Raw genomic sequence first — 17,934 nt, forward strand, 5'->3', positions numbered from 1 at the left:
AATATTGACATCCCAAACGAAAGCAACTTGAGGTCTCAAACCTCTTAAAATATACTGTATATTTGTATGTGAAATATTTACAGTTGGACAATTGGTGTTTCACTGTAATTCATTTCTACTTGGATGTGCAGTGTGGACTGAACTGGTGCTTCTCTGACTCTGACAAGCAGGAGCCCTCAGAGAGAAACCGTGATGCACATTGGAGTAAAACAAGTTAGTATTCCTGTTTTTCTGGACTTTTATTACAAAGAACAGTGAGATTCGAAGACATCTAGGACTCATATGAGATCAGTTTAAATAAAATGTGTCAAACAGAGATTGTCAATTTTATACATTATACTATGGGTATATGAAATGTTATTTATTTGCCAAAAACAAGCATTTCTGAACACATTTGAACATTTAAAATCAGGTCAAACGTTGCCTTGGTGTCAGTGTTTCAGGGATGGACATTGAATGCATATTTACATTGAAACATTTGATCTGACCACATACATACATTTATCAACAAACCATTATTCTTCAGATCCTCCCTCCCTCTCCCACTATCCCTCCCTACTTCTCCCCCCACCCCTCCCATTTTTGTTTAACATCCAATCAGTAGGACCGATGTTATCCACAGCTTCCTGCTTTCTGTTTCCTGTGTCTCTAGGGGCGTCGCCCCAACCTCCGGGGGGTCTGTGGGATCTGGGGGGTCTGGGGGACCTGGAGGCTCTGGGGGGGCCCTCCGTTGGCCGTGGCTTCCAGCAGAGAGCAGCCAGAGGTCAGACAGATGCCCGGGACTCCCCTCAGACCAGGGTGACCTCTCAGACCTGGACGACCCCCGTGACCCCTGTCTCCTTGGCGACCAGGCTGCCCATTGAAAGACCTGCCTGGACGACCACGCTGACCTAGGGATGGAGAGAGGGAGAGAAATAGAGAGAGAGAGGGAGGGAGATGTAGAGAGAGAGAGGAGAGAGTAACAGAGAGAAGAGGTGAAGAGATACTCATTATTAGCCCCATTGATGTGTCTGTAGCCCTGGTCAGTAGAGCAGTGCAGGGTGAACTCTGGCTGGCTTCTGGCTGGGAGGAGGCAGGACCCCTTCCTCTCCTCTGCCCAGCCATGCTCTGTAACACCAGTGTCTGGGACACACAGCAATACTGTCACTGCTGAACCGGACCAGTCTAGCCTTCCATCTGCCGGTCCCAGATCCTCTGTAAACTAGCTGCAGACAAGCCAGCTGTTCATCCAGACATGACTAAGTGATGACTGAGTCCTAGATGTTGGGTGTAGTAGTAGCAGCATGCTACCAGCTGCAGGGGTGTCCTTGCTCACCCTTCGGCCCCTGGTCTCCCATGTATCCAGGCACGCCGTGACCTTTGGCGCCCTTGTCTCCCTGCGCCCCGCCATCCCCTGGTGGACACAGACAGTAACATCATTACAGATGAAAACACACACCTGCTACACGGAATGAGAGACACAATATAAGGAATTTGAAAGTGTAAAAAAATAAAGGGAGACTGGTTTATTTATTAGGAGACAAGCCTAACTCCTCTATTTTAGAAGCAGCGTGAATGGATCTGCCATGAAGTTGGGGACAGCCAGAGGAACAGGATATGATGCAAAGTTTACAGTAAAAAAATTCATCTGTTTTAATCCCAACATCCAATAACTATTTGAATACAGTGTGTATGTATATGTGTGTACAGCATGTACATGTTGTACACCTGCATGGATGTACACCTGCATGGATGTTGAATGGGATTTATTTTAGACAGGCCTGTGGAGGCCTGTGGAAACCCTTCACATTGTGAAAATGTGACTTTCTGTGTATTATAGATATTTGGAAACTGCAAACTCTCCTGAATACAAATCTGTTTAAATCACTTAGATAGCTTTATCACAACTTTAGAAAAAGAGATAATGGAGAAAACTGTATTCAAAGATTCCATTCTAAATATGTGGCGAATATGGAAAGTAAATAATATTGTTCTTAATCACGTTGTGAATGTAAATGTCAGTTTAGGTATAGGCTACATTAATAACTTCTCAGCAAGTTATTTTTAAGTTTAACAGCCTGACTTAATTGATCAGTTGTTTGGGGGTGCTGCAGCACTCAAAAGAGCAGGCAAACTGAGCATTTGATTTGACATGGCTTGAAAATCTTGCTAGCTGACGTGTCCAAAAACCGTTGAAATTAACTGTTTTTCATAAGTAACAATCATATACTTTTTGTACATGACAATGAAGTTTAGGGTGTTAACTATACAAAACATAAAAAATCTAAATTTTGACAGAAAACTATTTTCGATCTTTTATGGCTAACAATCATCGGCCGCGACATCCAACGGGTTTCCGCAGGCCGCCACACATATAGGCTATATACCGTATCCGTATTTCTTCGAATAAACGCTGCGGCGTTTATTAAATAACGTTCATTTTTGGTGCTGCGTTTATTCGAGGGCGGCGTTTATTCGAGGGCGGCGTTTAATTAGTAAGAGAGATTTTGTGAATTGTAGCTGCAGTGCAGCCATAGACAACTTCGTTGCTGAGATTGTGACAAATGAATCATGCAGCTAAAAAAAGCAGGTTTCATTTACTACCGCTGACCTCCTTGTCTATTCTTTGTTTGTCTATGAGTGCGGCAACTCCCTTTCTCATTGGCTATCAATTAGGTGTGCGTTGGTAGTACAACCAGAGAATGTCTAATATGGGGAGAACCATAGACGTGTATATATCTATGGGGAGAATTGCCACTCTCGGGAAACTTCCCGAGCACAGCTGGCTTGCTAATGTTGTTGCTAACGTTGCTAATGCGCTGACATTCTGATTCTGCTTCAGATGCCATCAAGCGGGATCTCTGGTCAGTCCTTCACTAACAAATCAGCCTTCATTAGCAGAATGCTAACGTGTTATGGGCAAAAACGACTCATCCAGTAAGAAATCGAAAGGACATAAGTCCTTCAGGCGAAAGAGACAAATTTAGCCATTTAGCTCCAAAGACTCCCATTCAACATGCACTCGCTCGCGATCACCCCCAGTGGAATTCTGGTGGAACTGCAACCAAATTCGGTACAATGGGGCTCAATAGGGAGTGGACAGGCTCTCCTTAAACAGGCTCTGGTACAACTGTCTCAAATAGGAGTGTTCTACATTATGTAGAAATCTGAAGCAGCAGGCCTAAACGTTCATACACGTTAGCTTTCAAACAGAAAGCTGTGCAGAAAGTTATGTACATGTGTAATAAATACTGTGGTTGAATTTAACCAATTAAATAACCGTTTTCAGATTTTTTTGGTGCGGCGCTCTGTACATAACTTTCTGCACAGTTTATTACACAACGTTCATTTTTGGTACAGCGTTTATTCGAGGGCGGCGTTTATTCGAAGAAGTACGGTATGTGTGTATGTGTAGGTATATGGATTTTTATTTTTATAACATTTTGTTTTGTTTATTATTATTATTTTCTTCTTTTTTTTACAGACTATTATAACAGCCCACCTTATGTAACATTGCATTATTAGAACTGTTTGCTTGTGATTGATGATAATAATTAAGTTCTATGAAATGTTTTTAATCACGTGTAGTACCTTCATTGTGGACTGCTTTGGCAACATTCACTCATGCCAATAAAGCATATTAAATTTAATTGAAAATTTAAATTTAATTGAGAGAGAGACAAAGAAAGAGAGAGAGGGAGAGAGAGAGACCGAGAGAGAGAGACAGAGAAACAGAGAGAGAGGGAGAATCAGAGACAGAAAGAGAGAGAAATAGAGAGAGAGCAGGTGGTGAATGATAGGAAGTAGAGAAAAAAGAAGGAAAAAAAGTACAAGGCTCCTCCTCCATCCATCCCTCCATCCATCCATCTCTCCATCCCTCCATCCATCCATCTCTCCATCCATCCATCTCTCCATCTTTCCATCCATCCATCTCTCCATCCCTCCATAACTCCATCCCTCCATCTCTCCATCCATCCCTTCATCTCTCCATCCATCCATCTCTCCATAACTCCATCCCTCCATCTCTCCCTCCATCACATCACATCCATCCCATCACCACCTTCATCACACCATCACTGTCTTCGTACCTGACCCAGTACTCTATGACCCAGTCCCCTATGACCCAGTCCCCTATGACCCAGTCCTCTATGACCCAGTCCCCTATGGCCCAGTCCCCTATGACCCAGTCACCTATGGCCCAGTCCTCTATGACCCACTCCTCTATGACCCAGTCCCCTATGACCCAGTCCCCTATGACCCAGTCCTCTATGGCCCAGTCCCCTATGACCCAGTCCCCTATGACCCAGTCCCCTATGACCCAGTCCTCTATGACCCAGTCCCCTATGACCCAGTCCTCTATGACCCAGTCCTCTATGACCCTGTCCCCTATGACCCAGTCCTCTATGACCCAGTCCTCTATGACCCAGTCCCCTATGACCCAGTCCTCTATGACCCAGTCCCCTATGACCCAGTCCTCTATGACCCAGTCCTCTATGACCCAGTCCCCTATGACCCAGTCCCCTATGACCCAGTCCTCTATGACCCAGTCCCCTATGACCCAGTCCTCTATGGCCCAGTCCTCTATGACCCAGTCCCCTATGACCCAGTCCTCTATGACCCAGTCCTCTATGACCCAGTCCCCTATGACCCAGTCCTCTATGACCCAGTCCCCTATGACCCAGTCCTCTATGACCCAGTCCCCTATGACCCAGTCCTCTATGGCCCAGTCCCCTATGACCCAGTCACCTATGGCCCAGTCCTCTATGGCCCAGTCCTCTATGACCCAGTCCTCTATGGCCCAGTCCCCTATGACCCAGTCCTCTATGGCCCAGTCCTCTATGACCCTGTCCCCTATGACCCAGTCCTCTATGACCCTGTCCCCTATGACCCAGTCCTCTATGGCCCAGTCCTCTATGACCCAGTCCCCTATGACCCAGTCCTCTATGACCCTGTCCCCTATGACCCAGTCCTCTATGGCCCAGTCCTCTATGACCCTGTCCCCTATGACCCAGTCCTCTATGACCCTGTCCCCTATGACCCAGTCCTCTATGGCCCAGTCCTCTATGACCCAGTCCTCTATGACCCAGTCCTCTATGACCCAGTCCCCTATGACCCAGTCCTCTATGGCCCAGTCCTCTATGACCCAGTCCTCTATGACCCAGTCCTCTATGACCCAGTCCCCTATGACCCAGTCCTCTATGGCCCAGTCCTCTATGACCCAGTCCTCTATGACCCAGTCCTCTATGGCCCAGTCCTCTATGACCCAGTCCTCTATGACCCAGTCCTCTATGACCCAGTCCCCTATGACCCAGTCCTCTATGGCCCTACCTTGTGCTAGTTTGGTGTGCTGAATGAGCCACGTGGGGATGGGGGGTTACTGCCCCTCTCCCACCCCCTGATTCTGTGCCACCCTTCAACAGATGCTGCTGGGGGTGTTCTGGGTACAGCACAACAAGCTGTTCATGGTGATTAACGACCATATGTGTTACTGAGATCATCGCTGAATCTATGCATAAAACGCCTTGTAAATATTCTTCAATTTCATTGGCTTGGCTGAGGGAAAAGCAAGATGAATGTGACGTCATGACCGGTCCTTTAACAACACAACACAATTCATCATGAGAGGTGCATACACGCATACACGCATGCACACGCATGCAGACATGCAGACACACGCATGCATGCAGACATGCAGACACACGCTCCAGTATGTCTCACCTCTTTTTCCTTGTTTGCCTAAGTCTCCAGGCTCTCCATAGAAGCCTTGCTGTCCCAATTCTCCATCCACTCCATCAATCCCAGGATCTCCCTGTAAACAACAACATCAACAGCAACGGCAACCATTAATACCTGGATCTCCCTGTAAACAACAACATCAACAGCAACGGCAACCATCAATACCTGGATCTCCCTGTAAACAAGGTAGGAAAACTAGAAAAAAATGGCAACTGTGAAAATGCATAACTTAATACACTAATCAACATCACTGACCCATCATTAAGAAGATCAAACTATAATTACAATTGTGTGTTCAATTAAATGAAGGTGTTCCTTAGGTGTATGTCTACGGTGTGTAAAATAGTTTGGCTCAAATGATGTTACAACGGTCTTGACATGATTCAAAGCGGTTAAATAGGCTTACTTGCTCATCTTATAAGTTCAACGCGTACAAGGCTTTTGGCGCTTTAATCAGTCTCTGTTGTCGGAGGATATCAGTGGGCTGTATAAGTTATAAAGATACTGGTTGGGAAAAGGACTCTAATAACTCTTGCCCTCACTATTTGTACACCACGGTCACATGATCTTCTAGGAACAATGAAGGCAAGAGAAGTGATTGGTCAGCAGGCAGTGTTTCCATACATGATGATCTGTTATCAAACATGACCTGCTCCGGAAGAGGTTAGGTGTGCCGCATAAGTTACCATGGCGATCTACCCTGGTAAAAAGTGAACCACTGTCGTGACACTGAAAACCCAGGGTTAAACCTGAAGTTACCTCGCTAACCTCAAATCCTGCTCTGAGGAACAGGCCCCTGGTTCTCCAACAACAACCATCAATACCTGAATCAGCCTTCTGTAGAATGGGTCTAAAACATTCATTGTACATACAGTATATAATGAAAATACTGTTCTTTTTTTAAGTAAGTAAAAATGCTTTAATAAAAATGTCACTGAAATGAAAAGATTAAACTAAAACACTTTCATGCTGCTGCACAAATACAGAAGGAACATAAATAAAAATAAGACAATATAAAACGGGGAAGATATTGGGTGCCTTAGAGTCTAAGGCACCCAATACGTAACGAAACACTGCCTTAGACTACTGAACAGTACTGTATACCTGTAAATATACAGTATATACCAGTGTAGTAATGCTTCCAGTCGATTAGTCAAGTCTCCTTACTAAACAGTCCACTCCCACCCTCCTCCTACGCTCAGCATCGATGCAGCCCCATGTTTACCCTGCGCAGGCAGGCCGCGCAGGCAGGCCGCGCAGGCAGGCCGCGCAGGCAGGCCGCGCAGGCAGGCCGCGCAGGCAGGCCGCGCAGGCAGGCCGCGCAGGCAGGCCGCGCAGGCAGGCCGCGCAGGCAGGCCGCGCAGGCAGGCCGCGCAGGCAGGCCGCGCAGGCAGGCCGCGCAGGCAGGCCGCGCAGGCAGGCCGCGCAGGCAGGCCGCGCAGGCAGGCCGCGCAGGCAGGAGTGGAACCTTCCTGTTTAAACAATAACACATCATAATTGATTTAATCTGTTTCTCGTACTGCTCCCCAAGAGCTGCCAAAGGCTCGCACTGCTACATTAAACCCTGCTGATCGCACTGCTACATTAAACCCTGCTGGTCGCACTGCTACATTAAACCCTGCTGGTCGCACTGCTACATTAAACCCTGCTGATCGCACTGCTACATTAAACCCTGCTGGTCGCACTGCTACATTAAACCCTGCTGGTCGCACTGCTACATTAAACCCTGCTGGTCGCACTGCTACATTAAACCCTGCTGGTCGCACTGCTACATTAAACCCTGCTGGTCGCACTGCTACATTAAACCCTGCTGGTCGCACTGCCACATTAAACCCTGCTGGTCGCACTGCTACATTAAACCCTGCTGGTCGCACTGCTACATTAAACCCTGCTGGTCGCACTGCTACATTAAACCCTGCTGGTCGCACTGCTACATTAAACCCTGCTGATCGCACTGCTACATTAAACCCTGCTGGTCGCACTGCTACATTAAACCCTGCTGGTCGCACTGCTACATTAAACCCTGCTGGTCGCACTGCTACATTAAACCCTGCTGGTCGCACTGCCACATTAAACCCTGCTGGTCGCACTGCTACATTAAACCCTGCTGGTCGCACTGCTACATTAAACCCTGCTGGTCGCACTGCTACATTAAACCCTGCTGGTCGCACTGCTACATTAAACCCTGCTGGTCGCACTGCTACATTAAACCCTGCTGGTCGCACTGCCACATTAAACCCTGCTGGTCGCACTGCTACATTAAACCCTGCTGATCGCACTGCTACATTAAACCCTGCTGGTCGCACTGCTACATTAAACCCTGCTGGTCGCACTGCTACATTAAACCCTGCTGGTCGCACTGCTACATTAAACCCTGCTGGTCGCACTGCTACATTAAACCCTGCTGGTCGCACTGCCACATTAAACCCTGCTGGTCGCACTGCTACATTAAACCCTGCTGATCGCACTGCTACATTAAACCCTGCTGGTCGCACTGCTACATTAAACCCTGCTGGTCGCACTGCTACATTAAACCCTGCTGATCGCACTGCTACATTAAACCCTGCTGATCGCACTGCTACATTAAACCCTGCTGGTCGCTCTGCTACATTACAGGGGTCTCTGACAGCCACGGCCTCATACAGACCAGTATTTTTAAAACATTTTGCGGCTTCGTGAACTTTTATCGGTCCGAGGGGTTCGGTGGAGAGGCGGTGAGGGGATGGGGAACCGGGCTGGCCGTACTGCGAGCGGGCTGGTCGTACTGGGAGCGGGCTGGCCGTACTGGGAGCGGGCTGGCCGTACTGGGAGCGGGCTGGTCGTACTGGGAGCGGGCTGGCCGTACTGGGAGCGGGCTGGTCGTACTGGGAGCGGGCTGGTCGTACTGGGAGCGGGGTTGTGAATGAGGAAAAGCCTTTCCACTCCACAGCCCTGCACTGACCCTCTCCAAGAAGAGCTCAACACTGAGCAAGTGCTTCTCGTCTGGGCCGTCTTATTAGTCTTCACAGGGACGTGGAAAGTCTGAATGTTTTCATTCCAACCTGTACTGCCAAATACTTCAGCGCTCTCCTCTCTTGGTCTGTCTCTCCTCTCTCTTTCTCTCTTACATTTAATCTTCCTCTCTCTTTCTTCCTCTCTCTTTCTTCCTCTCTCTTTCTTCCCTCTCTCTCTCGCTCTCTCTCTCTCTCTCTCTTTCTCACTTACTTCCGAGTCTTGCAGCATGTGAGTGTTTCACTTGGAGAGAGAAACAGACCCAGAACTAATGTATGCTGCTGTTTCTCCAGCAGTGTATCTGAGTTAAAGACGTGGAGCCATAACAGGGCTCGCGCTGGAGTCAGCCTTGTCCCGGGGTTCTGAGTTCCAGTCATGATGAATATCTTTCACAAACTCATGCAGGGAATATGCTATTCTAGGTCTCCAGGGGTGCAAAATTTGTAAATGTTCATACTGTACCCACATCTCTATTATTATTATAATTATTATTATTATCTAAAAAAAAATACCAATATTGATTTAAAAAGTGAACAAAAGTCAATATATTTAAATACTACAGAATACGTCATATCGATACAATAAATAAACAGGAAACAGGAAACGAAAACAAGTGACTCCTTACCTGGGGTCCTGGAGGCCCCTTCTGTCCTGGGGGTCCGGGGGCCCCCATGGGCACGTCCCCGTACAGGGGACACACGGCAGCACACGTCCTCTTCACGGAGTTGGCGAAGGTGGACATCTGCTCCAGCACCACGCGCTTACACACCTCGATGACGTGCTGGGCGGGCAGGGTGGGACCCTGTGGGACACATCCAGGCTCACTCACCGGCCGCTTGATTTAGACAACCCTGAGCTGAAACCCTGAGCTGAAACCCTGAGCTGAAACCAGCGGAACAGACGTCCCCCTGTGGCGCTGCCTCTGAGGTGCTGTTAATCTAGTACGTTCTACGTTTTGATCTATGCCTTTTGACCGAGGGACTGGAATGAATCAGGGCCACATTTATCCCAGGAGGTGCCCCAGCGCTGGAGGGGAGGTTCGGGCTGTGACAGGGTGACTGTAGAAACGGTGGGGCCCTAGCCCACAGATTCCAGTCACCAGGCAGGTATGGCGTTTTCCAAAGACAAACCAAATAATAATAGCTCTGACTCATTTCCTTACCATTTTTGGTAAATAAGACAGTGAACTTGGTGGGGAACGTGAAAGCCAAGGTGGTTGACACATGCAGGCCTCACACGGCCCTTGATATGTCAGCAGGCACAGCCAGAGGCGGGCGGGGCTCGTGGTTCAGGATGGGTGGACCCATCCTGAACCAGGATGGGTCCACTTGTTTCGGCTCCATCAGCGGGCCTACCCATGGCCATGTTTAACCCTAACCCCTACTTCACGCTTCTCCACCAGGCTGACTAATGTGTCGGCGTGTGTATAAGAGAGAGCAGCCAGAATGTCCTAGAATACAGTCGTTGTTAGCATACACTTTATCCAAAACGACGCACAGGGGGGATTTGAACCTGCAACCTCCAGGTCTGCAGGTACTTACCCTCCTACTGAGCTGTACCCGCCCCAGGGGCTGGGCCTCGTCATCCAGGCCATGTGAGGCTTAGCTGTGTTTTACAACCTGACTCCACATCTGACTGGAGTTGATGCGGGCTCCCACATGCCGTTTCCCACCTCTGACCCAGACAGTCAATAAATAGCTTGATTTCAAACATTTGTGTGGCTCTCTTCCAAAACTAAGTTGGGGGAGATTTTAACGGTATCTTTTTATGTCGTGCGTAGAGTCCAGGACGCTTGGTCACAGCAAAGGAAAGCGCTAATGGGGACCCAGGGACTGTCTGGCTTGTCAGGACCGGATTAGACTGGACTGGACTGGAGTGAACTTAATTTGACCGGACGTGGCTGGGGTTGACTTGGTTTGGCTGAACTGGACTAGACATGACATGACATGAATGAATCAGATTAAAATAAACTTGAATTGGCTAGACTGGACTGGACTAAACCTAACTGGACTGAGCTGGACGGGGCTGGGCTGGATGGAGCTGGGCTGGGTTACACTGGGCTGAGCTGGGTTACACTGGGCTGGGCTGGGTTACACTGGGCTGGGCTGGGTTACACTGGGCTGAGCTGGGTTACACTGGGCTGGACTGGGTTACACTGGGCTGGACTGGGTTACACTGGGCTGGGCTGGGTTACACTGGGCTGGACTGGGTTACACTGGGCTGAGCTGGGTTACACTGGGCTGGGCTGGGTTACACTGGGCTGGGCTGGGTTACACTGGGCTGGACTGGGTTACACTGGGCTGGGCTGGGTTACACTGGGCTGGACTGGGTTACACTGGGCTGGACTGGGTGTAGACCTACCGGGGGTCCTGGAGGTCCCTGGAAGCCGGCCAGGCCCCCATCTCCCCGGACACCCTTCACTCCCACTGGGCCTTTACGACCAGCCTCTCCTGCTGGTCCTCGCTTCCCACGGCCTCCCTGGGGACCTCGCTCCCCCAGTCCTCCCACCTGGAGAACACGCACACACACGCACCAATACACACGCAGACACGCACACACGCACACACACACCCACAACATCAGTCTTAAAATGAACCTGGACTTGAGCTTTGTTACAGAACATGCAGGGCAGAACATCTATCTCACCACTCCTTTGGGACCCTTCTTTCCTTGTTCTCCCTGTGAAGAGAAAGAAGGCACCAGAGTGAGCACACACCGACACCAGACACACTTTTGACACGCAATCCTGGAGAAAAACGTCTTTGGAGAACAGTACCGTGGCTCCTTTGGCACCTTGGAATCCCTGGATGCCTGTGTCTCCCTGAAAGATACAATTGGAGATGAAGCAAACAAAGTATTCAGTGAGAGGATTCAACTTCAAAGTGTCTACTCAAGTCTTTCCAACTGTAAGGAGTCTAACAAGCCTAACAAGTCTAATCTCCCTGGTGGAAACTTTCAGATTGAGACAAGCCGTGTTTACGTCTCCAGAGTGGAAAACAGGAGGACAGGCTTGGTTCCTTTACTTTGCCACTGAATCTCTTCTATCATACTTCAGGACAGCTCACTATCAGTCAGCACTCTTTGAAAGCCTACTATGCATGCCGTGGAGCATGGCTCGCTCAGAGGCAGGACGTTGGATGTAGTCAGGGAGTCCCGAGAGACCACAGACTGCTGTGATGTATGGTGATGTTAGAGGCAGGTACCTCCAGACCTCCATCTTGAAGATAACTTGTGTGTAAGTCATCCAGAGAGAGACCAGGGAGAGACTAGAGAAACCAGAGAGACCAGAGAGAGACCAGACAGAGACCAGAGAGACCAGAGAGAGACTAGAAAAACCAGAGAGAGACTAGAGAGAAAGAGATCAGAGAGAGACCAGAGAGAATCCAGAGATAACCAGAGAGACCAGAGAGAGGCCAGAGAGAGACCAGAGAAACCAGAGAGAGAGGCCAGAGAGAGACCAGAGAGAGGCCAGAGAGAGACCAGAGAGGCCAGAGAGAGACCAGAGAGAGACCAGAGAGAGGCCAGAGAGACCAGAGAGAGACTAGAAAAACCAGAGAGAGACTAGAGAGAAAGAGATCAGAGAGAGACCAGAGAGAATCCAGAGATAACCAGAGAGACCAGAGAGAGGCCAGAGAGAGACCAGAGAAACCAGAGAGAGAGGCCAGAGAGAGACCAGAGAGAGGCCAGAGAGAGACCAGAGAGGCCAGAGAGAGACCAGAGAGACCAGAGAGAGACCAGAGAGAGGCCAGACAGAGACCAGAAAAACCAGAGAGAGGCCAGAGAGAGACCAGAGAGAATCCAGAGAGAATCCAGAGAGACCAGAAAGAGAACAGAGAGAGACCAAAGAGACCAGAGAGAGGCCAGAGAGAGACCAGAAAAACCAGAGAGAGGCCAGAGAGAGACCAGAGAGAGACCAGAGAGGGGCCAGAGAGAGACCAGAGAAACCAGAGAGAGGCCAGAAAAAGACCGGAGAGACCAGAGAGAGACCAGAGAAACCAGAGAGAGACTAGAGAGAGAGACCAGGGAGAGACCAGAGCAAGGCTAGAAAGAGGCTAGAGTGAGACCAGAGAAATCAGAGAGACCAGAGAGAAACCAGAGAGAGACCAGAGAAACCAGAGAGAGACCAGAGAGAGACCAGAGTGACCAGAGAGAGGCCAGAGGGAGACCAGAGAGATCAGAGAGAGGCCAGAGAGAGACCAGAGAGACCAGAGAAAGACCAGAGAAACCATAGAGAGGCCAGAAAGAGACTAGAGCGACCAGAGAGAGACCAGAGAGAGACCAGATAAACCAGAAAGAGACTAGAGAGAGAGAGACCAGAGAAAGACCAGAGCAAGGCTAGAAAACAGCGACCAGAAATAGCTCAGTGAGAGAACAGAGAGAGGTTGATGGATTTCCTCACACACACTTCATCAGCTCGCACTACTGGAGGCCAAAGAAGGTAGCCAACAGTGAGTGTGTGTGTGTGTGTGTGTGTGTGTGTGAGTGTGTGTGTGTGTGTGTGTGTAGAGGTGGTGGGGAATAGTGGAGGGCAAAGCTTGGGGGTGTTCAGGAACACAGTTAATCCCACCCAGCCAGTCAGACCGAATGACAGTCAGCAGCAAATCACAGCCGCCAGAGGAGTCATCCAGCTGTCTGTTTCACCACTGCATGGGGGCTGCTGTGAATCAGGTGACAGATGACTCTGATTCAGATGACTCTGATTCATGACTCTGGGGTAGAGGATCATGCTGATGTTCCCAGTTTATTAGCTATTTGTGATAAGTACAAGTACAGGTACATTTGAATTCTTTAATCCTCAGTGGTCTATCTAAATCCATAATAAATCATTTAAATCTCTAATAAACAGTATAAGTTCCAACCTTATGTTCCAACCTTATGCTGCTATAGTTATGAAGGTGGAGGTGGATGATCCAGAATCAAGTACAGATGATATTACTAGATATTATGAATAGTATCTAGATATCTAGAAATAGAGATGACTCTGGGGGAGATGGAGTCAGATGATTCATATCCTTGGACTCTGTGGTAGAGGTGATTCATGGGCCTGTGCTCACACATGACCCCACAGACAGACCGGAACCTGAGCATCAGGTCAGCTCCAGTATCTTGCCTGTGGGGATTACCAGGAGAGTCACAAACGTGAATCTACGGCTTCCTTTCACCTTCCCATGACGCCATGAGCTGAAAAGACTGTGAAATATGGGATTGTGGGAAATGTGGTTTTGTGGCTGGTTGTATCCTGCCCTGCTCCTGGTTTGTCCGACCCTACGGTATTCTACTATATCGTGTACCGTCTCGCGCTGTGCTATCTTCCCCCGCCCGCCCGCCCTGCCCTGCTGGTCCTAGCCGTCAGCATGTGGAGTGAAGCCACTTACCTTCAGTCCTGGTCTGCCTGGAACGCCCACATGCCCCTGGGGGAGAAATGGCATGTGTCAGTGGTTCAGAGAGAATAAAGATTTCAAAGAGTTTAGGGAAGATCCTTCCGGATCACTTACTACTGGTCCTGGGGGTCCTATTAACCCGGGTCTTCCTGGTTTGGCGGCTGAGCCCTTGAATCCCCTAAGGCCCTGGATGAAGAAACAAGAAATGAGACATCAGTCTATCAGGAGTCTGTCTGCTGTCTGCTGTCTGCTACACACACACACTCACACAACTAATACACACACACTCCTATAAACACACTTCTATAAACACACACACACACTACAACTAATACACACACACTCCTATAAACACACTTCTATAAACACACACACTACAACTAATACACACACACTCCTATAAACACACTTCTATGGAGGAGGAAGTTTAATGAAATAAGGGTACAGGGAGGTAGAGTCAAGGATTGATTGAGAAAGAGAGAGAGAGAGAGAGAGAGAGAGAAGAGAGAGAGAGAGAGAGAGAGAGAGAGAAGGAGAGAGAGAGAGAGAGAGAAGAGAGAGAGAGAGAGAGAGAGAGAGAGAGAGAGAGAGAGAGAGAGAGAGAGAGAGAGAAGGAGAGAGAGAGAGAGAGAGAGAGAGCGAGAGAGAAGGAGAGAGAGAGAGAGAGAGAGAGAGAGACAGGGGCAGAGAGAGAGACTGGACAAGAGAGAGAAAGGGAGACAGAGAAAGTGAGTGAAATGGAGTCCAATCCTTAATATGAAAGTGGGATGGTGGAGTGAGAGAGGTGGTGTGCTTACTTGTCTTCCTGGTGGGCCCATCTCTCCTGGTGGGCCCTGGGCTCCTCTCTCCCCCTAGCAGACACACAGGTTCAGGTGGTGAATCAGACGCACAGGTTCAGGTGGTGAATCAGACGCACAGGTTCAGGTGGTGAATCAGACACACAGGTTCAGGTGGTGAATCAGACACACAGGTTCAGGTGGTGAATCAGACACACAGGTTCAGGTGGTGAATCAGACACACAGGTTCAGGTGGTGAATCAGACACACAGGTTCAGGTGGTGAATCAGACACACAGGTTCAGGTGGTGAATCAGACACACAGGTTCAGGTGGTGAATCAGACACACAGGTTCAGGTGGTGAATCAGACACACAGGTTCAGGTGGTGAATCAGACGCACAGGTTCAGGTGGTGAATCAGACACACAGGTTCAGGTGGTGAATCAGACACACAGGTTCAGGTGGTGAATCAGACACACAGGTTCAGGTGGTGTCAGACACGTAGAACAGGAGTGTGTTATCTCAGAGAGGATCATGTCACCTTGACTCCTAACTGTCCTCCTCGTCCATCTGGTCCCTGTGGCCCCTGATAAGCCTGCATGGAGGAGAAGCAGTGATCACACACGTATGTCACAGACATCATACATAACAACATACATAACAATGTTGTGTGTGTTTACCTCTATCCCTGGGTCTCCATCTCTGCCTGGCAGTCCTGGGTCCCCTATGATGCCCTGTGGATAGAGAGACAACATCATCACACACAGGAAGACATCATCACACAGAGGAAGACATCATCACACAGAGGAAGACATCATCACACACAGGAAAACATCATCACACAGAGGATGACATCATCACACAGGAAGACATCATCACACACAGGATGACATCATCACACACAGGAAGACATCATCACACACAGGAAGACATCATCATCACACAGAGGATGACATCATCACACAGAGGATGACATCATCACATCATCACACAGGATGACATCATCACACAGAGGAAGACATCATCACACACAGGAAGACATCATCACACAGAGGATGACATCATCACACAGGATGACATCATCACACAGGAAGACATCATCACACACAGGATGACATCATCACACACAGGAAGACATCATCATCACACAGGAAGACATCATCACACACAGGAAGACATCATCACACACAGGATGACATCATCACACACAGGAAGACATCATCACACACAGGAAGACATCATCATCACACAGGATGCCATCATCACACAGGATGACATCATCATCACACAGGAAGACATCATCACACACAGGAAGACATCATCACACACAGGATGACATCATCACACACAGGAAGACATCATCACACACAGGAAGACATCATCACACACAGGATGACATCATCACACACAGGAAGACATCATCATCACACAGGATGCCATCATCACACAGGAAGACATCATCATCACACAGGAAGACATCATCACACACAGGAAGACATCATCACACACAGGATGACATCATCACACACAGGAAGACATCATCACACACAGGAAGACATCATCATCACACAGGATGCCATCATCACACAGGATGACATCATCACACACAGGAAGATATCATTTCACACAGGATGACATCATCACACAGGATGACATCATCACACAGGATGGCATCATCACACACTGGAAGACATCATCACACAGGATGACATCATCACACATGAAGACATCATCACACACAGGAAGACATCATCACACACAGGATGACATCATCACACAAGAAGACATCACACACAGGAAGACATCATCACATTTAGTCATTTTTTCACACACAGGAAGACATCATAACACAGGAAGACATCATCACACAGGATGACATCATCACACAGGAAGACATCATAACACACAGGAAGACATCATCACACACAGGATGACATCATCACACAGGAAGACATCATCACACAGGAAGACATCATCACACACAGGAAGACATCATCACACAGGAACACAGCACCTGCACAGCTTACAACAGGTTATCACTAAAACAGAGAACACAGGAAGTGATCGTTCAGAACAGATGATTCACCTTCGGTCCTAGAGTGCCAAATCTTCCCGTCTTCCCTTGGATACCCTTGATGAGAAAAATAAGAACACACTTTTAATACGAAGCATAAATTATGTGGACGTAATGCATTCTAATGTCCAGTAGTGTGTGTGTAACATATTCTAATGTCCAGTAGTGTGTGTGTGTGTAACGTATTCTAATGTCCAGTAGTGTCTGTGTAACGCATTCTAATGTCCAGTAGTGTGTGTGTGTGTAACGTATTCTAATGTCCAGTAGTGTGTGTAACGTATTCTAATGTCCAGTAGTGTCTCTGTAATGTATTCTACTGTCCAGTAGTGTGTGTGTAACATATTCTAATGTCCAGTAGTGTGTGTAAAGTATTCTAATGTCCAGTAGTGTGTGTGTAACGTATTCTAATGTACAGTAGTGTGTGTGTAATGTATTCAAATGTACAGTAGTGTGTGTGTAACGTATTCTAATGTCCAGTAGTGTGTGTGTGTGTGTGTGTTACGTATTCTAATGCCCAGTAGTGTGTTTAACGTATTCTAATGTCCAGTAGTGTGTGTGTAACGTATTCTAATGTACAGTAGTGTGTGCGTGTAACGTATTCTAATGTCCAGTAGTGTGTGTGTAACGTATTCTAATGTCCAGTAGTGTGTGTGTGTGTGTTACGTATTCTAATGCCCAGTAGTGTGTTTAACGTATTCTAATGTCCAGTAGTGTGTGTGTAACGTATTCTAATGTACAGTAGTGTGTGCGTGTAACGTATTCTAATGTCCAGTAGTGTCTGTGTAACGCATTCTAATGTACAGTAGTGTCTGTGTAACGCATTCTAATGTACAGTAGTGTGTGTGTAACGTATTCTAATGTACATTAGTGTGTGTGTAACGTATTCTAATGTCCAGTAGTGTGTGTGTGTGTAACGTATTCTAATGTCCAGTAGTGTGTTTAACGTATTCTAATGTCCAGTAGTGTGTGTGTAACGTATTTTAATGTACAGTAGTGTG

At 48.0% G+C, this 17,934-nt stretch overlaps 1 protein-coding gene across 1 annotated transcript in view; it reads right to left on the reverse strand.

The window, feature by feature from the left end:
* Window positions 1-648: 648 nt before the first annotated feature.
* zmp:0000000760 (collagen alpha-1(IX) chain) overlaps window positions 649-17,934 on the reverse strand; it is a 30,617-nt gene continuing 13,331 nt past the window's right edge. The window contains exons 15-27 of the mRNA XM_067237111.1: window positions 16,949-16,993; window positions 15,543-15,596; window positions 15,404-15,457; window positions 14,885-14,938; window positions 14,202-14,273; window positions 14,082-14,117; window positions 11,483-11,527; window positions 11,353-11,385; window positions 11,068-11,214; window positions 9,332-9,508; window positions 5,698-5,788; window positions 1,316-1,393; window positions 649-890 (exon numbers count right to left, since the gene is read on the reverse strand). Coding sequence (XP_067093212.1) covers window positions 649-890; window positions 1,316-1,393; window positions 5,698-5,788; window positions 9,332-9,508; window positions 11,068-11,214; window positions 11,353-11,385; window positions 11,483-11,527; window positions 14,082-14,117; window positions 14,202-14,273; window positions 14,885-14,938; window positions 15,404-15,457; window positions 15,543-15,596; window positions 16,949-16,993 — 1,128 coding nt within the window. The remainder of the gene's footprint in view (window positions 891-1,315; window positions 1,394-5,697; window positions 5,789-9,331; window positions 9,509-11,067; window positions 11,215-11,352; window positions 11,386-11,482; window positions 11,528-14,081; window positions 14,118-14,201; window positions 14,274-14,884; window positions 14,939-15,403; window positions 15,458-15,542; window positions 15,597-16,948; window positions 16,994-17,934) is intronic.

This window comes from Osmerus mordax, chromosome 5 (genome assembly GCF_038355195.1).
Source record: "Osmerus mordax isolate fOsmMor3 chromosome 5, fOsmMor3.pri, whole genome shotgun sequence".
In the NCBI taxonomy this organism is placed as follows: Eukaryota; Metazoa; Chordata; class Actinopteri; order Osmeriformes; family Osmeridae; genus Osmerus; species Osmerus mordax.